Source organism: Perissodus microlepis, chromosome 10 (assembly GCF_051167445.1).
Source record: "Perissodus microlepis isolate ML-2025 ecotype Zambia chromosome 10, ASM5116744v1, whole genome shotgun sequence".
Lineage (NCBI taxonomy): Eukaryota > Metazoa > Chordata > Actinopteri > Cichliformes > Cichlidae > Perissodus > Perissodus microlepis.
In genome coordinates this window covers 17,384,338-17,404,464 of record NC_140470.1, presented here as the reverse complement: position 1 = coordinate 17,404,464, position 20,127 = coordinate 17,384,338, and the positions used below count along the sequence as shown (strand labels likewise).

The 20,127-nt window shown below is 41.9% G+C and overlaps 1 protein-coding gene and 2 long non-coding RNA genes across 3 annotated transcripts; all 3 read left to right on the top strand.

Moving 5' to 3' along the window:
* Window positions 1–1,538: 1,538 nt before the first annotated feature.
* Window positions 1,539–2,281, top strand: LOC146379192 (uncharacterized). Its single transcript, XR_014801463.1, has 3 exons — window positions 1,539–1,840; window positions 1,929–2,005; window positions 2,106–2,281. It is a non-coding gene; the product is annotated as an uncharacterized LOC146379192 (long non-coding RNA).
* Window positions 2,282–2,311: 30 nt separating this feature from the next.
* Window positions 2,312–2,644, top strand: LOC146379191 (uncharacterized). The gene is made up of 2 exons (XR_014801464.1): window positions 2,312–2,405; window positions 2,505–2,644. It is a non-coding gene; the product is annotated as an uncharacterized LOC146379191 (long non-coding RNA).
* Window positions 2,645–13,244: 10,600 nt separating this feature from the next.
* On the top strand, window positions 13,245–14,713 carry LOC146379190 (lipocalin-like). The gene is made up of 5 exons (XM_084941270.1): window positions 13,245–13,455; window positions 13,770–13,909; window positions 13,998–14,074; window positions 14,175–14,474; window positions 14,574–14,713. Exons 1-4 carry the CDS (start codon window positions 13,360–13,362, stop codon window positions 14,315–14,317), a joined length of 456 nt encoding a protein of 151 aa, XP_084797396.1. The 5' UTR covers window positions 13,245–13,359; the 3' UTR covers window positions 14,318–14,474; window positions 14,574–14,713.
* The last annotated feature ends 5,414 nt before the right edge of the window (window positions 14,714–20,127 follow it).

Below are 20,127 nucleotides of genomic sequence, written 5' to 3'. Positions count from 1 at the left end.
CCTCCGCCCCAGTCTCAAGTCTTTTGCAGACTCCAAGAGGTTTTCTTCCAAGATTGCCATGTATTTGGCTCCATCCAGCTTCCCATCAACTCTGACCAGCTTCCCTGTCCCTGCTGAAGAGAAGCACCCCCAGAGCATGATGCTGCCACCACCGTGTTTGACAGTGGGGATGGTGTGTTCAGAGTGATGTGCAGTGTTAGTTTTCCACCACACATAGCGTTTTGCATTTTGGCCAAAAAGTTCCATTTTGGTCTCATCTGACCAGAGCACCTTCTTCCACATGTTTGCTGTGTCCCCCACATGGCTTGTGGCAAACTGCAAACGGGACTTCTTGTGGTTTTCTATTAACAATGGCTTTCTTCTTGCCACTCTTCTACAAAGGCCAACTTTGTGCAGTGCACAACTAATAGTTGTCCTTTGGACAGATTCCCCCACCTGAGCTGTAGATCTCTGCAGCTCGTCCAGAGTCACCATGGGCCTCTTGGCTGCATTTCTGATCAGCGCTCTCCTTGTTCGGCCTGTGAGTTTAGCTGGACGGCCTTGTCTTGGTAGGTTTACAGTTGTGCCATACTCCTTCCATTTCTGAATGATCGCTTGAACAGTGCTCCGTGGGATGTTCAAGGCTTGGGAAATCCTTTTGTAGCCTAAGCCTGCTTTAAATTTCTCAATAACTTTATCCCTGACCTGTCTGGTGTGTTCTTTGGACTTCATGGTGTTGTTGCTCCCAATATTCTCTTGGACAACCTCTGAGGCCGTCACAGAGCAGCTGTATTTGTACTGACATTAGATTACACACAGGTGCACTCTATTAAGTCATTAGCACTCATCAGGCAATGTCTATGGGCAACTGACTGCACTCAGACCAAAGGGGGCTGAATAATTACGCACACCCCACTTTTCAATTATTTATTTGTAAAAAATGTTTGAAATCATGTATGATTTTCGTTCCACTTCTCACGTGTACACCACTTTGTATTGGTCTTTCACGTGGAATTCCAATAAAATTGATTCATGTTTGTGGCTGTAATGTGACAAAATGTGGAAAAGTTCAAGGGACACAGTGGATACAATTCTGCCCCTGCAGGAATAAACTTTGTGGTTATGAAACTGACCAAGTGTTTGCATAAAATGTCACACGTTCAAAGCCGTCACAGAACCTGGGGTTTGTATAAGTGCAGCTGTTGGTGGGGAGATAATCTCACTCTTCTATATAAAGAGTCACCAGGCAGCAACTTCCAGATCTTCATTTGCGATCTCATCCATCATCATTTCTCCACTTATCAGCAGCTATGGCTTCACTTCGCACCCTTCTGGGAGCGGTACTGTGCTCCCTCATGGTTTCTTCCTCTGAAATCCTACCTCAGGCAGACTTTGATTTACAGGCGGTAAGAATCATTGATAATCATTTTTATTTTACCACCCATCTATTTTCATAACCATGTCTCTATCTTAGGGCCATGGAAAGGGGGTACTGGAGGTTATCTAACAGGGATAAGCAGGGACCCCCCCCCCCAAGACAGTTTAGCAGTCTACACGGGAGGCTAACCTTTGCACAATTTACTTTTATAATGACTTCACCATTTATGTTATGTGGTTATGTTTCACGCTGGATTTTGTGTGATAATACATATTCTGTGTTACAACAAACAGCTCTTGTGCTTCTGTCTAATTCTCAATGCTTTCCATTTGTGTGTCCACAGATGGCAGGTAAGTGGTACCGGACTGGAATTTGCTCTAATGGCCAGTGGTTTGTCAGTCGCAAAGCCAATATGAAGACCGGCACGGCCATCATTACGCCAACTGAAGATGGAGGTCTTGAGTTGTCGTTCTTCAGTCTTACGTGAGTGCGAGAGGACAGACAGAGCAAATATCATTTGAATAGCATTAAAATATTTACACTGGAGATTAATGTGATGTCTTTGCGACAGTAATGATACATGTCAGAAAATGGAGAATTTAGCCAACAAGACCGAGGTGCCTGGAAAATTCACATACAAGAGTCGGCGTGAGTACGCCCACAAAGAGAGGAAACGAATAATTTTCCATCATCATCATCCAGTACTGTTTTTTCACATATTCTCTTCTGCTTTTTTCCTTTTTGTCAGACTGGGGGTATGTGAGTGACATGCTTATGGTTGATGTGAAGTATGATGAGTACGCCCTGACCTATTCCTTCAACACCAGAGGGAATGAAACCTTTGTCATTAACAGACTATTTGGTAAAGTTGCATTTAGCTGTGTTCAGTAAACCGTTTAGCAAAGTTACACCCACTGCAGCAGATTTACATCACGTGGCTTCACAGGACGTAGTTTGGACCTCAGCGATGAGGTGCAGGAGAAGTTCAGGCAGTTCTGCTTGCAGACCGGCATCCTTCCTGAAAATACTGTCCTTCTTCCTAAAAGCGGTACTTTTACATTGGTGGTGAAGTTCTATATAAAAACAGCTTGGAATACAGTGATGTTGTGCACTGATCACCTTACACTTTCCATTTTTCCTTCTACAGAGGAGTGTCCACTTGCCTAACCTTCTGTCCCACCGATCGTCTCACCAGTACTGCATGAAGATCTTACACCATCTGTTATGGAAATGTGCCTGAGCACCATCTTGAGATGTTTTTAACAATAAAAATGCAAACATCGAGAATATTTTTCTTCATTATTCATCCTTTGTATGAAATAAACTGAAGAACACCCATAACAACACAACCAAAATGTATTTTTCCCCCATTTACACACTTTATAGTATTCCAGCAACCAATCAATCAATCAATCAATCAATCAATCAGTTTATTTATAAGCACATTTAAAAACAACAGAGGTTGACCAAAGTGCTATACAAAGCAAAAAGTAAAACAAACACACCTAAAGAGAACAAAACAAAAACTCAGTCACAATTAAAAGCTAGGGAGTAGAAATGTGCTTTCAGACGGGATTTAAAGTGGTGGAGACGTCCTAATTTGAAGAGGCAGACTGTTCCAAAGGGTCAGGCAAACGCTTGGTCTCCTCTGTGCTTTAGGAACAATCAGAAGCAATGTAACAGCTGACTGAAAAGTTGTATTTGCAGTGTTTTTAGTTAAAAGATCAGAGAGCTACGAGGCAGCTAATCCATTTAGAGACTTACAAACAAGCAATAAAATCTTAAAATCAATTCTAGAACATACTGGAAACCAGTGTAAACGAGCCAAGACTGGGGAAATATGGTCACGTTTACGAGTGCCTGTCAAGAGTCGGGCTGCAGCATTCTGAACAAGCTGAAGACGAGAGAGCAGAGAGCATTCGATTGTTAAAAACAAACAGTGGTCACATTATAAGTTAAATGCATATTCAAGCTTTTATTTACATCCGTTTACAATTCACTGAGTTTTATTTTATGTGATTAAATGATCTTAGATCATCCACCTGTAGATGAAGGTCAGAATGATTCCTTGTTTTATCTGCCCATATTGTGGTTTTAGTCAACACACTAAAGGCAATATGCTACCGAGTGCTGACGTCAGAGTACCTCATAGCACAACAGTTGCTTATACAAACACACACACACACACACACACACACACACACACACACACACACACACACACACACACAATTTTAACAAGTTGTTTCTGTGCTTAAATTTCTTACATTTTTTTCTTCCATTGATTAACCCACTATTTGAAATCAGATATTTTTCACTATTCTTCTTGGTTTATACATGAACTCTCCTTTGAGTACATTTCCTTACAACCAGAATATTATGATTGTTGGACAATCATGTAGTCAGACTCGGGTTTCTTTGTTTTCTGGTCTTCATGAAAGCCAAATCAAAACGTTTTTCCTCAGAAGTAGCTATTCCACTTCTGGGGTGAGCAACCTGTGCTCCCAAAATATCATTTTTGAGCATTTTAGTGGCCAAAAAGAATCTATATAGAGCTGCAAAACAAATCTGAATTTTATATATATAAAAAAAAAAAAAGTGATACAGCCTGTTAAATATACATGTGTCTTTCAACATTACTAATACTAATACATGAAAAATAATTAATATCTTTTACCACATTTGGCTACTCTACAGTGGGCTATATGATTGTTTGGTACTTGGCATGGTGGTAAAGGGCACAAAGATCCACAGCCCATCTGTTCCCTTTTCTTTATGTAGGTTTTCTCTCAGTGCTCTGGTTTCCTTCCACATCCACAGACATATGTGTTAGGTTAACTGGTTATTCTAAACTTGCTCTCTGAGTCAGCCTTGCAGCAGAGCGATCATCCAATCAGGGCGACGTCTCTGCTTTGAAAGGCAGTGCCTCCAACATTCAGCAATAAAAAGAAATTCTGCTGACCATAATGAATCTCAGTTACATCATATTATCAGAAGGCTCAATTTTAGGTGGTCAGGTAGAGAGCATTGAGAGAGTTATACAATTTAACAACTGTCCCAAATGTCTTTATTAACGATTCCAGACATTTTCGCAGTTATTTATTGTCAGAAGATTAGACATGTGACCCTCCAGACAGCTGACAACGACCTGGCTTAATAACAACAACACCAGCTGGTTATAAGCTAACATTTTGCCAGCTAATATTATCACTGAGTCTCCTAAGAAAATCACACTTTCCCTCTGGTAAACAGTGTGATACCCGCACATCATTTGAGGATTTATTCTCTAAGCGTCCAACAATGAAAGTTTTACTAACACCAGCTAACAGAGGCTTACAGTGACAAAAACAGCAGCACTTACCAACAAAAGAAGTTCAGGACAAACTCAGCAACTCAGCTCAGTATCGCTGTCATTCGACAGAAATGGCCTTCAGTAACTAACAAAGCTCTATTCAGAGCTCAGGTAAAGAGCAGACTGACAGCCTGCACTCCATATGGATCAACCAGTCACAGTTTTTCGTCCTCCTGCAGCCACCATTGCTAGGATTATGCACTTTAGAGGGGGTAAGACAACAGAACTCAGCTGACTGCAGTCTGTACTCTACTGACATCTAGTGGTGAGATATCACACCAGTGAAAGTTACAACTTTAAACAAAGTTCCAAAAACAAACAAGTGAAACCCTCTCTTGATTGTATACTTTAACAGTAATACACATGTAACCTTCTAAACAGTCCAACAAATATCAGCAAACAGACTGCTTCTGTGCAGTTACAGTCACACAGTGTGCCAGCAGCTAGCTAATCATCCTGACTGACACCCTCATCACCTCTGTGGACTCATTCCGCTTCCTGGGTACCACCATCACCCAGGACCTGAAGTGGGAGCCCACCATCACCTCCGTCATTAAGAAAGCCCAGCAGAGGATGTACTTCCTGAGGCAGCTGAAGAAATTCAACCTGCCAACACGGACGATGATGCAATTCTACACTGCAATCACCGAGTCCATCCTCACCTTCTCCATCACCGTGTGGTACGCTGGAGCCACTATCAGGGACAAACAGAGACTGCAGCGTGTTGTGCGCTCTGCTGAGAAGGTGATTGGCTGCAGACTCCCATCTCTGCAGGACCTGTACACCTCCAGGACACTGGGGCGTGCAGCTCGGATCTCAGCTGACCCTTCTCACCTTGGACACAGTCTGTTTGACCTGCTCCCCTCAGGCAGGAGGCTCCGGTCCATTCGCACCAGAACCTCTCGCCATAAGAACAGTTTCTTCCCCTCTGCTGTTGGACACATGAACAATAACCGTATGACTGTTCCCACCACTAACACATGACCCTACGCTATGTTCACTGCATCATTCCATGTTTGGCACTGATCACCACCTGCACTCATGTATATATCTATCTACTTAGCACTTTTAATTCTTATTCTTATTTTTTTTTTCTCATGTCTATTTAAGCGTTATTTATGACAGTATGTTTGCACTAAGCACCGCAGCAATTTCCTAATGTTGTAAACCTGCTCAACATTTGGCAATAAAACCCTTTCTGATTCTGATTCTGATTCTAAATGTACATTTGTAGTATTACCGAGGGAGAGAAAAGACTATGAGATAACATCACTCAGAGATGGAGAATGATGTAGGAAACACAGGACAGGAGCGGAAGAGGAGGGACTATTTTTAAAAGAAAAGGACTGCGCGGTGGGATCTGTTCAACTGGAAATTTTGTCAGGGTCCTGGGTCTGGGCGGCCCAGGATCCCTGGGCAGTCATGGACTGGTGACATTATATGTATTTTTGGTGTTGCTGCTGCTCTTTCTCCGTGCTTGTGTGTGTGTGTGTGTGTGTGTGTATGAACACTGGTTTGCAGGCGCCTTCGGGCCTGGTGATCATTGCTTGAGACTTCACGTTAATCATCCAGTTTAGGTTTTGTCGTTAAGTGCATGCCTGCCATTGTTTAGTGTCCTGACAGCTGCCGCTATTGTTTCCCGCAGGAGGAGCGTGGAAGGCCTGAAGAGCAGCGAGCACCGGGAGTGCAGACACGGGAGCAGAGAGCACTAGGAGGACACGACACGGGAGTCTGGGGAAAACACGGGGATTTATTGTTGTTTTGTACTGTTCGCACACAGAGCACCGCGCCTGGGTCCTCCTTCCCTACACCCCCCACGGTCTGCCATGCCAAACCGTGACAAATTTAAAGCTTACTTTCTTTTTTTTTTTTAATTGATAGATGTCGAGTGGATCGACAGATTGATGATTTGTTGTTGTTGTTGTACACTGCACTGCACTCTTGAAGAAGATGTGTTCAGATTTACACAAGCTAACGCGTTTTTTTTGTTGTTGTTTTTGGACAAATTGTTTCAGAGCTGGGTTACATCAGGGGGAACAGACATCTCATTTAAATGTAATGTCTCATTTTTCCAAGTGTGTAAGGAAAGTCATCCATCTACAATATAATCAGCAAGCACATGGAGCTATTTGAAGCTTTGTGAAATCATTAGAATTAGAAGTTTGTATTTCTTGTATTAATATTATTTTAATATCACATTTATATAGCGGATGGAGGTTCAGTTAGTTCTGTAGTTTGTACTGCTTCAGAGGAGTGCTCAGCTGCCCAGTCTTCTGTCCCAGTGGTCATGTCACAGAGGACCACTTCCACTCGCATCCATAACCTGCAACAGTTTTCCTTTTAATTCATTATCTGTGGTCTTTCAAACATTAAGAATTAATTAATTAAATGTCCCAAACAATATTCATCACTTTGCTTCTATCTGCCTGCAATTATAGCCACCTACCATGTACCGGATCTTTATTACAGCTGGCTAATAAAAAGTGTTAAGGATAAAGCATCTGTCTGCACTTTTCCCTCTAAGCTGCGCACTGCTGACACGGTCTCCGCGCACACAAAATCTGCACTGCGCACAAAACCCCCCAAAACAAAACAGAAAAAAATCAAACCTGGAATTAAAATAAATACATAACAATTGATTCTGTGCTGTTTTGGAGTGTGAGTCAGTGAGTGACCGGTAACTGGCTGCTCCAGCCAACGATGCCACTCACATTCATATAAACGTTAATCAGTGTCGTTGACGGGTTATGACGGCGTCCTTATGTGCCGATCCCGGTGTTTTAGTTAGTAAAGCGGTGTGGCCGATGTGGAGTGGCTGAGTGAAGACACGCTAATGACAACGTGTACAAACATTGGAGATGTGAGCAGGACAGACAGACAAATTAAGGTGAAGTTTAAGTTCTCAGTCAGATTTGTGCTTATCCAGTGCCATTTATTTCCAATTCTTATTTGTGGATATTGATCATTAAATACTGACACTAGTTTATAAGTAGTGGAAATGCAAATAATCGTGTCATTATCAGTGATGGGAATAACGGCCGTTACTTTTTTCAGTAACTAGTAATCTGATTAATTACTGTTTCTATATTTCTATTGTTACATGGCTATTACTAAGAAGAAAATGCGGTGTGGACTCATTAATATTTTTCAACACACAGATGGTTGAATCTGTCTTCAGTTTACCGGGAGTTGGAGCCGGGGGGCAATCGTACAAGTGCTGCTTAGGTGGATTCACCTCTGTTTGCACCATTTAGTTATGAGCTGTTGCATCTGTGGATGCCAAAGAGAAAACTTCCCACTGGATACTGAGCTGACTATACCTGTCTTCCGTGTGTAGCACAAGCGTTTACTAGTGTAAGGCTGTAGAATTTCAATTTACAAAGTCAGTTACCAAAACTGTTAATACTTCCATGAACCATTGAGCAAGGCATATTACTTGATAGATGCTATTAGGAATGCTTTCAAAAGGCATCAACAGCACAGATACAGTAGATATCATTCACAGAACAATGTTTTCAAGCAGCATGTAAACATTTTTATTTCTGCTGTTAGATTGTTCTAATTTGACATTTTTACATGTTTTAAATGAGACAAAATTACAGGTTCAGACAACAGATGTTTTGGTTAATCCAATTTTTTATTTTTATGGGTAAGATGTTATAATACCCTGGTTCACTCTGTGACTTACTTTGTCTCCTATAAATCTTCTTTAATTCAGTTCAATTCAATTCAACAGTATTTACATACAAATGAATTGAACTGAACTGAATTAAAGAAAAAACCCAACAATCCCCTATGAGCAAGCACTTGGCGACAGTGGGGAGGAAAAACTACCTTTAAAAAGGTAGAAACCTCCGGCAGAACCAGGCTCAGGGAGGGGCGGCCATCTGCCGCGACCGGTTGGGAGGGGTGGAGCCGATGACAAATGTATACACAACTAAATATTAAAGCAAATATGCTTTAAAATTTATGTTTAGGGAGTTGAAGTAACTGTTAATATTTAGTTGTATATAACTTTGATTTTATAGGAGACAGAGTTGAAGTCACTTAAGTGAACAGTCTCAGAAACCAGTTGCGCTTCTTTTTCTTTTTTGGCTTTTCTCTCTGCATGTTGTCATCTCGGGCCTCTGGATTTTCTGGTTTGGTAGTACTGGCCTCCTCTTTTTCTTGCTTATTCTCCTGGAGTGTCTCGACTTGGGCTGGAGAATTTTCTGCTTTGTTAACCCTGGTCTCTTTTTGATCTATGGTCTCTTTTTTGGCTGGAGAATGATCCTGATTGCCAACGTTGGACTCGGGTTCTTCCTTTTTTATTGTCTCTTGCAGAGACCGCAAAGACTCCTGAAGAATGATCTTTTCATCTTCTGTTTTCTTGAGTTGTTTGCGGATTGTTGCGTTCTCCTGGTTTTTCCTCGTTACAATCTCCAGGTAGAAAGCTCTGGTTTTTTCCAGCTCTTCTTTTAAGTTTTGGACCTCCAAATTATTTGCCTCACAAACAGCCTCACTGAGGCAGAGTTTGACTATGAGCTCAGCGAACTGACAGGGGGCTCTTTCTTCCTGTTCTTTACGTTTTGCAACTTCCTCTTCTAGGTTTTTCTGTGTTTTGAGGAGCTGCTCGCGGAGTTGTTCGATCTCTTCCTGCTGTTTTTTACATTGGACCTCCAACTCAGCTTCCCGAACAGTTTTCACCTCTGCAGAGTCTGTGTGCGGAGCTTCTGTAGTTTGTGTTGAAGCGTCCACACTCAGCTCTGCAGCTGTGACAGCTGTGTTGCTGTTTTGAACAGGAGCCTCAGGCACATCAGGGGTGAGATTCTCCTCGGGTCTGCTTCTGTGAGCCTGTTCCAGTTGTTTTTTGAGCTCAAGAATTTTTTTCTCAGCATTTCCTCTGCAGCACTGTAGCTTCAGGCGAAGCCAATCGTTTTGTGTTTTAGCCGCAGAGGCTTTGTGGTTCGCGGCTGTCATATTGTAGAGATTGGTTTTACTCATGTGCTGAGCCTCCTGCAGGTGGAATCTCAGTGCAGCTATTTCATCGGTCTCACTATGTGGACGTTTGCCATCATTTGGCATTAAGTGAGGATTAGGCTGTGGTTGAGATGGTCCATCATTGGTTCTAAAGTCAGGCTGATGATGCACAGGCCCTCGGTTCGGTAAAAAATGTGGCTTGTACCAGTGCTGCCCAGGCCCATTATTGGGGTTAAAGTGGGGATTGGGCTGATGTGGCACAGGCCCTCGGTTCGGTAAAAACGGTGGCTTGTACCAATGCTGCCCAGGCCCATTATTGGGGTTAAAGTGGGGATTGGGCTGATGTGGCACAGGCCCTCGGTTCGGTAAAAAGTGTGGATTGTAGCAATGCTGCCCAGGCCCATTATTGGGGTTAAAGTGGGGATTGGGCTGATGTGGCCCATGCCCTCGATTGGGTCCAGGGTTTCTGGCTCTGGGGTTTGCATTTTTTTGCTTTTTATTCTTATTTTCACCCTTTGGTTTGGCAGATGAAGTCACCTCATTTGGTGCCCGGTTTTTCCCTCTTTGCTTTGGGTTTGGCTGCTTCGCTTTTGTGTTAGGGCGAACAGCGGCCGATGAGGTTCCTTCCTGGGGATCAACGTTTTGCTGCATACTCTGCATTCTTCTTGTCTTTGCTCTTACAATGTACAATGAAGATTTTTTCTATTTGATCAGGGTTTGGACTTGTTTTCGTTGCATACACTGAACGTTTCAAATCGTTTTCCTAAAGGTTGGCTCGTGGTGTGTTCCTAAAGAGTCGCACAGTTCTGAGACATACTGAGAGCACGCTGTGGTCCTATTTAAGGACTTTTGAGATGTCACGTGCTCCTTTGATCTGATAGAGCAAATTGAGTGTGATGTCATCTGCTTAGAATGTAGAATGTGATGTCATTAACTTAGCAGAGAATCGTGTTTTTCTTTGAAATAGAATTCTACCAAACTTAAATTAAAAACTTTAATTTTGTACAAGATGTTAAATTCCCAATCTAAAGGCCAAATCTATCCGAGAACTTCGGGAGAAGATTACACAAATAACTCAGAAGCTTCAATAAATGTTTCTGCATCAACATGTTTTCCATATACATCTTTAAAAATATTTTCTATTCGCCTAAACAAATTTGATTTATATTAATTTCTGTCCTAATGGAAAAAGGAACGATTTTCAAAGCTTCAAGTTTAAAAGAAAATCCTTTTATTTAACACTATCAAGTTGCAGATTTGCTATATTGTATAGTATTAAATTGCAAGTCTGAAATAGGTGAGTTTTAAGGGGCATTCACTCAGGACAAAATAAATTATTTGCTTTCTGTGTCAGACTTGCAAACTTATAAATACTGCAGGGATGCGTGCATGAGTTAATGCTGTAGAGGAGACAATAATCAGGCAACAAACTGCTGCCACAGCCGCTCCTTAAATATCTGGTCTTGACTAAGCTTAAAATATGAGTGCTGAAAACTCCTCTGATGCTATCCAGTGGTATATTCAGTGCACTTCACTATTCCTGTTAATACAACATCTGAAAAGGAAAGAAGTGAAAAGTCATGCTGTCACAGTAAAAGAAGTCCTTCTTCAACTCAGAAAAATCCGCATTTGAACCACATAACAAAAATATTTTAAAGATCTGGCCTCAGATTTATTATTTTAGTGTTTAGAAAGCCCTTCTACACATATGTGAGCAGCTCAGTAATTTTCTTTTCAGTTTCAGGAAAAAATGGTGCTCCCAACTAAGCACAGCGGGGTAAAATAAGCCGAATAACACGCTGTATTGTGGGCTGGTTACGCTGTCAACAGGTAAGCATTTTTCCAGTGATATGGGTGAAGAAAGAAACATGTTTACAGTGGCTTGCAAAAGTATTCGGCCCCCTTGAACTTTTCCACATTTTGTCACATTACAGCCACAAACATGAATCAATTTTATTGGAATTCCACGTGAAAGACCAATACAAAGTGATGTACACGTGAGAAGTGGAATTAAAATCATACATGATTCCAAACATTTTTTTGCAAATAAATAACTGCAAAGTTGGGTGTGCGTAATTATTCAGCCCCCTGAGTCAATACTTTGTAGAACCACCTTTTGCTGCAATTACAGCTGCCAGTCTTTTAGGGTATGTCTCTACCAGCTTTGCACATCTAGAGACTGAAATCTTTGCCCATTCTTCTTTGCAAAACAGCTCCAGCTCAGTCAGATTAGATGGACAGCGTTTGTGAACAGCAGTTTTCAGATCTTGCCACAGACTCTCGATTGGATTTAGATCTGGACTTGGACTGGGCCATTCTAACACATGGATATGTTTTGTGTTAAACCATTCCATTGTTGCCCTGGCTTTATGTTTAGGGTCGTTGTCCTGCTGGAAGGTGAACCTCCGCCCCAGTCTCAAGTCTTTTGCAGACTCCAAGAGGTTTTCTTCCAAGATTGCCATGTATTTGGCTCCATCCAGCTTCCCATCAACTCTGACCAGCTTCCCTGTCCCTGCTGAAGAGAAGCACCCCCAGAGCATGATGCTGCCACCACCATGTTTGGCAGTGGGGATGGTGTGTTCAGAGTGATGTGCAGTGTTAGTTTTCCACCACACATAGCGTTTTGCATTTTGGCCAAAAAGTTCCATTTTGGTCTCATCTGACCAGAGCACCTTCTTCCACATGTTTGCTGTGTCCCCCACATGGCTTGTGGCAAACTGCAAACGGGACTTCTTGTGGTTTTCTGTTAACAATGGCTTTCTTCTTGCCACTCTTCTACAAAGGCCAACTTTGTGCAGTGCACAACTAATAGTTGTCCTTTGGACAGATTCCCCCACCTGAGCTGTAGATCTCTGCAGCTCGTCCAGAGTCACCATGGGCCTCTTGGCTGCATTTCTGATCAGCGCTCTCCTTGTTCGGCCTGTGAGTTTAGCTGGACGGCCTTGTCTTGGTAGGTTTACAGTTGTGCCATACTCCTTCCATTTCTGAATGATCGCTTGAACAGTGCTCCGTGGGATGTTCAAGGCTTGGGAAATCCTTTTGTAGCCTAAGCCTGCTTTAAATTTCTCAATAACTTTATCCCTGACCTGTCTGGTGTGTTCTTTGGACTTCATGGTGTTGTTGCTCCCAATATTCTCTTGGACAACCTCTGAGGCCGTCACAGAGCAGCTGTATTTGTACTGACATTAGATTACACACAGGTGCACTCTATTAAGTCATTAGCACTCATCAGGCAATGTCTATGGGCAACTGACTGCACTCAGACCAAAGGGGGCTGAATAATTACGCACACCCCACTTTCCAATTATTTATTTGTAAAAAATGTTTGAAATCATGTATGATTTTCGTTCCACTTCTCACGTGTACACCACTTTGTATTGGTCTTTCACGTGGAATTCCAATAAAATTGATTCATGTTTGTGGCTGTAATGTGACAAAATTTGGAAAAGTTCAAGGGACACAGTGGATACAATTCTGCCCCTGCAGGAATAAACTTTGTGGTTATGAAACTGACCAAGTGTTTGCATAAAATGTCACACGTTCAAAGCCGTCACAGAACCTGGGGTTTGTATAAGTGCAGCTGTTGGTGGGGAGATAATCTCACTCTTCTATATAAAGAGTCACCAGGCAGCAACTTCCAGATCTTCATTTGCGATCTCCTCCATCATCATTTCTCCACTTATCAGCAGCTATGGCTTCACTTCGCACCCTTCTGGGAGTGGTACTGTGCTCCCTCATGGTTTCTTCCTCTGAAATCCTACCTCAGGCAGACTTTGATTTACAGGCGGTAAGAATCATTGATAATCATTTTTATTTTACCACCCATCTATTTTCATAACCATGTCTCTATCTTAGGGCCATGGAAAGGGGGTACTGGAGGTTATCTAACAGGGATAAGCAGGGACCCCCCCCCCAAGACAGTTTAGCAGTCTACACGGGAGGCTAACCTTTGCACAATTTACTTTTATAATGACTTCACCATTTATGTTATGTGGTTATGTTTCACGCTGGATTTTGTGTGATAATACATATTCTGTGTTACAACAAACAGCTCTTGTGCTTCTGTCTAATTCTCAATGCTTTCCATTTGTGTGTCCACAGATGGCAGGTAAGTGGTACCGGACTGGAATTTGCTCTAATGGCCAGTGGTTTGTCAGTCGCAAAGCCAATATGAAGACCGGCACGGCCATCATTACGCCAACTGAAGATGGAGGTCTTGAGTTGTCGTTCTTCAGTCTTACGTGAGTGCGAGAGGACAGACAGAGCAAATATCATTTGAATAGCATTAAAATATTTACACTGGAGATTAATGTGATGTCTTTGCGACAGTAATGATACATGTCAGAAAATGGAGAATTTAGCCAACAAGACCGAGGTGCCTGGAAAATTCACATACAAGAGTCGGCGTGAGTACGCCCACAAAGAGAGGAAACGAATAATTTCCCATCATCATCATCCAGTATTGTTTTTTCACATATTCTCTTCTGCTTTTTTCCTTTTTGTCAGACTGGGGGTATGTGAGTGACATGCTTATGGTTGATGTGAAGTATGATGAGTACGCCCTGACCTATTCCTTCAACACCAGAGGGAATGAAACCTTTGTCATTAACAGACTATTTGGTAAAGTTGCATTTAGCTGTGTTCAGTAAACCGTTTAGCAAAGTTACACCCACTGCAGCAGATTTACATCACGTGGCTTCACAGGACGTAGTTTGGATCTCAGCGATGAGGTGCAGGAGAAGTTCAGGCAGTTCTGCTTGCAGACCGGCATCCTTCCTGAAAATACTGTCCTTCTTCCTAAAAGCGGTACTTTTACATTGGTGGTGAAGTTCTATATAAAAACAGCTTGGAATACAGTGATGTTGTGCACTGATCACCTTACACTTTCCATTTTTCCTTCTACAGAGGAGTGTCCACTTGCCTAACCTTCTGTCCCACCGATCGTCTCACCAGTACTGCATGAAGATCTTACACCATCTGTTATGGAAATGTGCCTGAGCACCATCTTGAGATGTTTTTAACAATAAAAATGCAAACATCGAGAATATTTTTCTTCATTATTCATCCTTTGTATGAAATAAACTGAAGAACACCCATAACAACACAACCAAAATGTATTTTTCCCCCATTCACACACTTTATAGTATTCAAGCAATCAATCAATCAATCAATCAGTTTATTTATAAGCACATTTAAAAACAACAGAGGTTGACCAAAGTGCTATACAAAGCAAAAAGTAAAACAAACACACCTAAAGAGAACAAAACAAAAACTCAGTCACAATTAAAAGCTAGGGAGTAGAAATGTGCTTTCAGACGGGATTTAAAGTGGTGGAGACGTCCTACTTTGAAGAGGCAGACTGTTCCAAAGGGTTAGGCAAACGCTTGGTCTCCTCTGTGCTTTAGGAACAATCAGAAGCAATGTAACAGCTGACTGAAAAGTTCTATTTGCAGTGTTTTTAGTTAAAAGATCAGAGAGCTATGAGGCAGCTAATCTATTTAGAGACTTACAAACAAGCAATAAAATCTTAAAATCAATTCTAGAACATACTGGAAACCAGTGTAAACGAGCCAAGACTGGGGAAATATGGTCACGTTTACGAGTGCCTGTCAAGAGTCGGGCTGCAGCATTCTGAACAAGCTGAAGACGAGAGAGCAGAGAGCATTCGATTGTTAAAAACAAACAGTGGTCACATTATAAGTTAAATGCATATTCAAGCTTTTATTTACATCCGTTTACAATTCACTGAGTTTTATTTTATGTGATTAAATGATCTTAGATCATCCACCTGTAGATGAAGGTCAGAATGACTCCTTGTTTTATCTGCCCATATTGTGGTTTTAGTCAACACACTAAAGGCAATATGCTACCGAGTGGTGACGTCAGAGTACCTCATAGCACAACAGTTGCTTATACAAACACACACACACACACACACACACACACACACACACACACACACACACACACACACACACAATTTTAACAAGTTGTTTCTGTGCTTAAATTTCTTACATTTTTTTCTTCCATTGATTAACCCACTATTTGAAATCAGATATTTTTCACTATTCTTCTTGGTTTATACATGAACTCTCCTTTGAGTACATTTCCTTACAACCAGAATATTATGATTGTTGGACAATCATGTAGTCAGACTCGGGTTTCTTTGTTTTCTGGTCTTCATGAAAGCCAAATCAGAACGTTTTTCCTCAGAAGTAGCTATTCCACTTCTGGGGTGAGCAACCTGTGCTCCCAAAATATCATTTTTGAGCATTTTAGTGGCCAAAAAGAATCTATATAGAGCTGCAAAACAAATCTGAATTTTATTAAAAAAAAAAAAAAAAAAGGTGATACAGCCTGTTAAATATACATGTGTCTTTCAACATTACTAATACTAATACATGAAAAATAATTAATATCTTTTACCACATTTGGCTACTCTACAGTGGGCTATATGATTATTTGGTACTTGGCATGGTGGTAAAGGGCACAAAGATCCACAGCCCATCTGTTCCCTTTTCTTTATGTAGGTTTTCTCTCAGTGCTCTGGTTTCCTTCCACATCCACAGACATATGTGTTAGGTTAACTGGTTATTCTAAACTTGCTCTCTGAGTCAGCCTTGCAGCAGAGCGATCATCCTATCAGGGCGACGTCTCTGCTTTGAAAGGCAGTGCCTCCAACATTCAGCAATAAAAAGAAATTCTGCTGACCATAATGAATCTCAGTTACATCATATTATCAGAAGGCTCAATTTTAGGTGGTCAGGTAGAGAGCATTGAGAGAGTTATACAATTTAACAACTGTCCCAAATGTCTTTATTAACGATTCCAGACATTTTCGCAGTTATTTATTGTCAGAAGATTAGACATGTGACCCTCCAGACAGCTGACAACGACCTGGCTTAATAACAACAACACCAGCTGGTTATAAGCTAACATTTTGCCAGCTAATATTATCACTGAGTCTCCTAAGAAAATCACACTTTCCCTCTGGTAAACAGTGTGATACCCGCACATCATTTGAGGATTTATTCTCTAAGCGTCCAACAATGAAAGTTTTACTAACACCAGCTAACAGAGGCTTACAGTGACAAAAACAGCAGCACTTACCAACAAAAGAAGTTCAGGACAAACTCAGCAACTCAGCTCAGTATCACTGTCATTCGACAGAAATGGCCTTCAGTAACTAACAAAGCTCTATTCAGAGCTCAGGTAAAGAGCAGACTGACAGCCTGCACTCCATATGGATCAACCAGTCACAGTTTTTCGTCCTCCTGCAGCCACCATTGCTAGGATTATGCACTTTAGAGGGGGTAAGACAACAGAACTCAGCTGACTGCAGTCTGTACTCTACTGACATCTAGTGGTGAGATATCACACCAGTGAAAGTTACAACTTTAAACAAAGTTCCAAAAACAAACAAGTGAAACCCTCTCTTGATTGTATACTTTAACAGTAATACACATGTAACCTTCTAAACAGTCCAACAAATATCAGCAAACAGACTGCTTCTGTGCAGTTACAGTCACACAGTGTGCCAGCTAGCTAATCATCCTGACTGACACCCTCATCACCTCTGTGGACTCATTCCGCTTCCTGGGTACCACCATCACCCAGGACCTGAAGTGGGAGCCCACCATCACCTCCGTCATTAAGAAAGCCCAGCAGAGGATGTACTTCCTGAGGCAGCTGAAGAAATTCAACCTGCCAACACGGACGATGATGCAATTCTACACTGCAATCACCGAGTCCATCCTCACCTTCTCCATCACCGTGTGGTACGCTGGAGCCACTATCAGGGACAAACAGAGACTGCAGCGTGTTGTGCGCTCTGCTGAGAAGGTGATTGGCTGCAGACTCCCATCTCTGCAGGACCTGTACACCTCCAGGACACTGGGGCGTGCAGCTCGGATCTCAGCTGACCCTTCTCACCTTGGACACAGTCTGTTTGACCTGCTCCCCTCAGGCAGGAGGCTCCGGTCCATTCGCACCAGAACCTCTCGCCATAAGAACAGTTTCTTCCCCTCTGCTGTTGGACACATGAACAATAACCGTATGACTGTTCCCACCACTAACACATGACCCTACGCTATGTTCACTGCATCATTCCATGTTTGGCACTGATCACCACCTGCACTCATGTATATATCTATCTACTTAGCACTTTTAATTCTTATTCTTATTTTTTTTTTCTCATGTCTATTTAAGCGTTATTTATGACAGTATGTTTGCACTAAGCACCGCAGCAATTTCCTAATGTTGTAAACCTGCTCAACATTTGGCAATAAAACCCTTTCTGATTCTGATTCTGATTCTAAATGTACATTTGTAGTATTACCGAGGGAGAGAAAAGACTATGAGATAACATCACTCAGAGATGGAGAATGATGTAGGAAACACAGGACAGGAGCGGAAGAGGAGGGACTATTTTTAAAAGAAAAGGACTGCGCGGTGGGATCTGTTCAACTGGAAATTTTGTCAGGGTCCTGGGTCTGGGCGGCCCAGGATCCCTGGGCAGTCATGGACTGGTGACATTATATGTATTTTTGGTGTTGCTGCTGCTCTTTCTCCGTGCTTGTGTGTGTGTGTGTGTGTGTGTGTATGAACACTGGTTTGCAGGCGCCTTCGGGCCTGGTGATCATTGCTTGAGACTTCACGTTAATCATCCAGTTTAGGTTTTGTCGTTAAGTGCATGCCTGCCATTGTTTAGTGTCCTGACAGCTGCCGCTATTGTTTCCCGCAGGAGGAGCGTGGAAGGCCTGAAGAGCAGCGAGCACCGGGAGTGCAGACACGGGAGCAGAGAGCACTAGGAGGACACGACACGGGAGTCTGGGGAAAACACGGGGATTTATTGTTGTTTTGTACTGTTCGCACACAGAGCACCGCGCCTGGGTCCTCCTTCCCTACACCCCCCACGGTCTGCCATGCCAAACCGTGACAAATTTAAAGCTTACTTTCTTTTTTTTTTTAATTGATAGATGTCGAGTGGATCGACAGATTGATGATTTGTTGTTGTTGTTGTACACTGCACTGCACTCTTGAAGAAGATGTGTTCAGATTTACACAAGCTAACGCGTTTTTTTTGTTGTTGTTTTTGGACAAATTGTTTCAGAGCTGGGTTACATCAGGGGGAACAGACATCTCATTTAAATGTAATGTCTCATTTTTCCAAGTGTGTAAGGAAAGTCATCCATCTACAATATAATCAGCAAGCACATGGAGCTATTTGAAGCTTTGTGAAATCATTAGAATTAGAAGTTTGTATTTCTTGTATTAATATTATTTTAATATCACATTTATATAGCGGATGGAGGTTCAGTTAGTTCTGTAGTTTGTACTGCTTCAGAGGAGTGCTCAGCTGCCCAGTCTTCTGTCCCAGTGGTCATGTCACAGAGGACCACTTCCACTCGCATCCATAACCTGCAACAGTTTTCCTTTTAATTCATTATCTGTGGTCTTTCAAACATTAAGAATTAATTAATTAAATGTCCCAAACAATATTCATCACTTTGCTTCTATCTGCCTGCAATTATAGCCACCTACCATGTACCGGATCTTTATTACAGCTGGCTAATAAAAAGTGTTAAGGATAAAGCATCTGTCTGCACTTTTCCCTCTAAGCTGCACACTGCTGACACGGTCTCCGCGCACACAAAATCTGCACTGCGCACAAAATCCCCCAAAACAAAACAGAAAAAAATCAAACCTGGAATTAAAATAAATACATAACAATTGATTCTGTGCTGTTTTGGAGTGTGAGTCAGTGAGTGACCGGTAACTGGCTGCTCCAGCCAACGATGCCACTCACATTCATATAAACGTTAATCAGTGTCGTTGACGGGTTATGACGGCGTCCTTATGTGCCGATCCCGGTGTTTTAGTTAGTAAAGCGGTGTGGCCGATGTGGAGTGGCTGAGTGAAGACACGCTAATGACAACATGTACAAACATTGGAGATGTGAGCAGGACAGACAGACAAATTAAGGTGAAGTTTAAGTTCTCAGTCAGATTTGTGCTTATCCAGTGCCATTTATTTCCAATTCTTATTTGTGGATATTGATCATTAAATACTGACACTAGTTTATAAGTAGTGGAAATGCAAATAATCGTGTCATTATCAGTGATGGGAATAACGGCCGTTACTTTTTTCAGTAACTAGTAATCTGATTAATTACTGTTTCTATATTTCTATTGTTACATGGCTATTACTAAGAAGAAAATGCGGTGTGGACTCATTAATATTTTTCAACACACAGATGGTTGAATCTGTCTTCAGTTTACCGGGAGTTGGAGCCGGGGGGCAATCGTACAAGTGCTGCTTAGGTGGATTCACCTCTGTTTGCACCATTTAGTTATGAGCTGTTGCATCTGTGGATGCCAAAGAGAAAACTTCCCACTGGATACTGAGCTGACTATACCTGTCTTCCGTGTGTAGCACAAGCGTTTACTAGTGTAAGGCT

Excerpts from the sequence above, each read along its gene's own strand:
- LOC146379190 (XM_084941270.1), top strand. The coding sequence starts at position 13,360 with ATGGCTTCACTTCGCACCCTTCTGGGAGTGGTACTGTGCTCCCTCATG. Across the intron at positions 13,456-13,769 it reads CAGACTTTGATTTACAGGCG|ATGGCAGGTAAGTGGTACCG; the intron begins GTAAGAATCATT and ends GTGTGTCCACAG. Across the intron at positions 14,075-14,174 it reads ATTCACATACAAGAGTCGGC|ACTGGGGGTATGTGAGTGAC; the intron begins GTGAGTACGCCC and ends CCTTTTTGTCAG.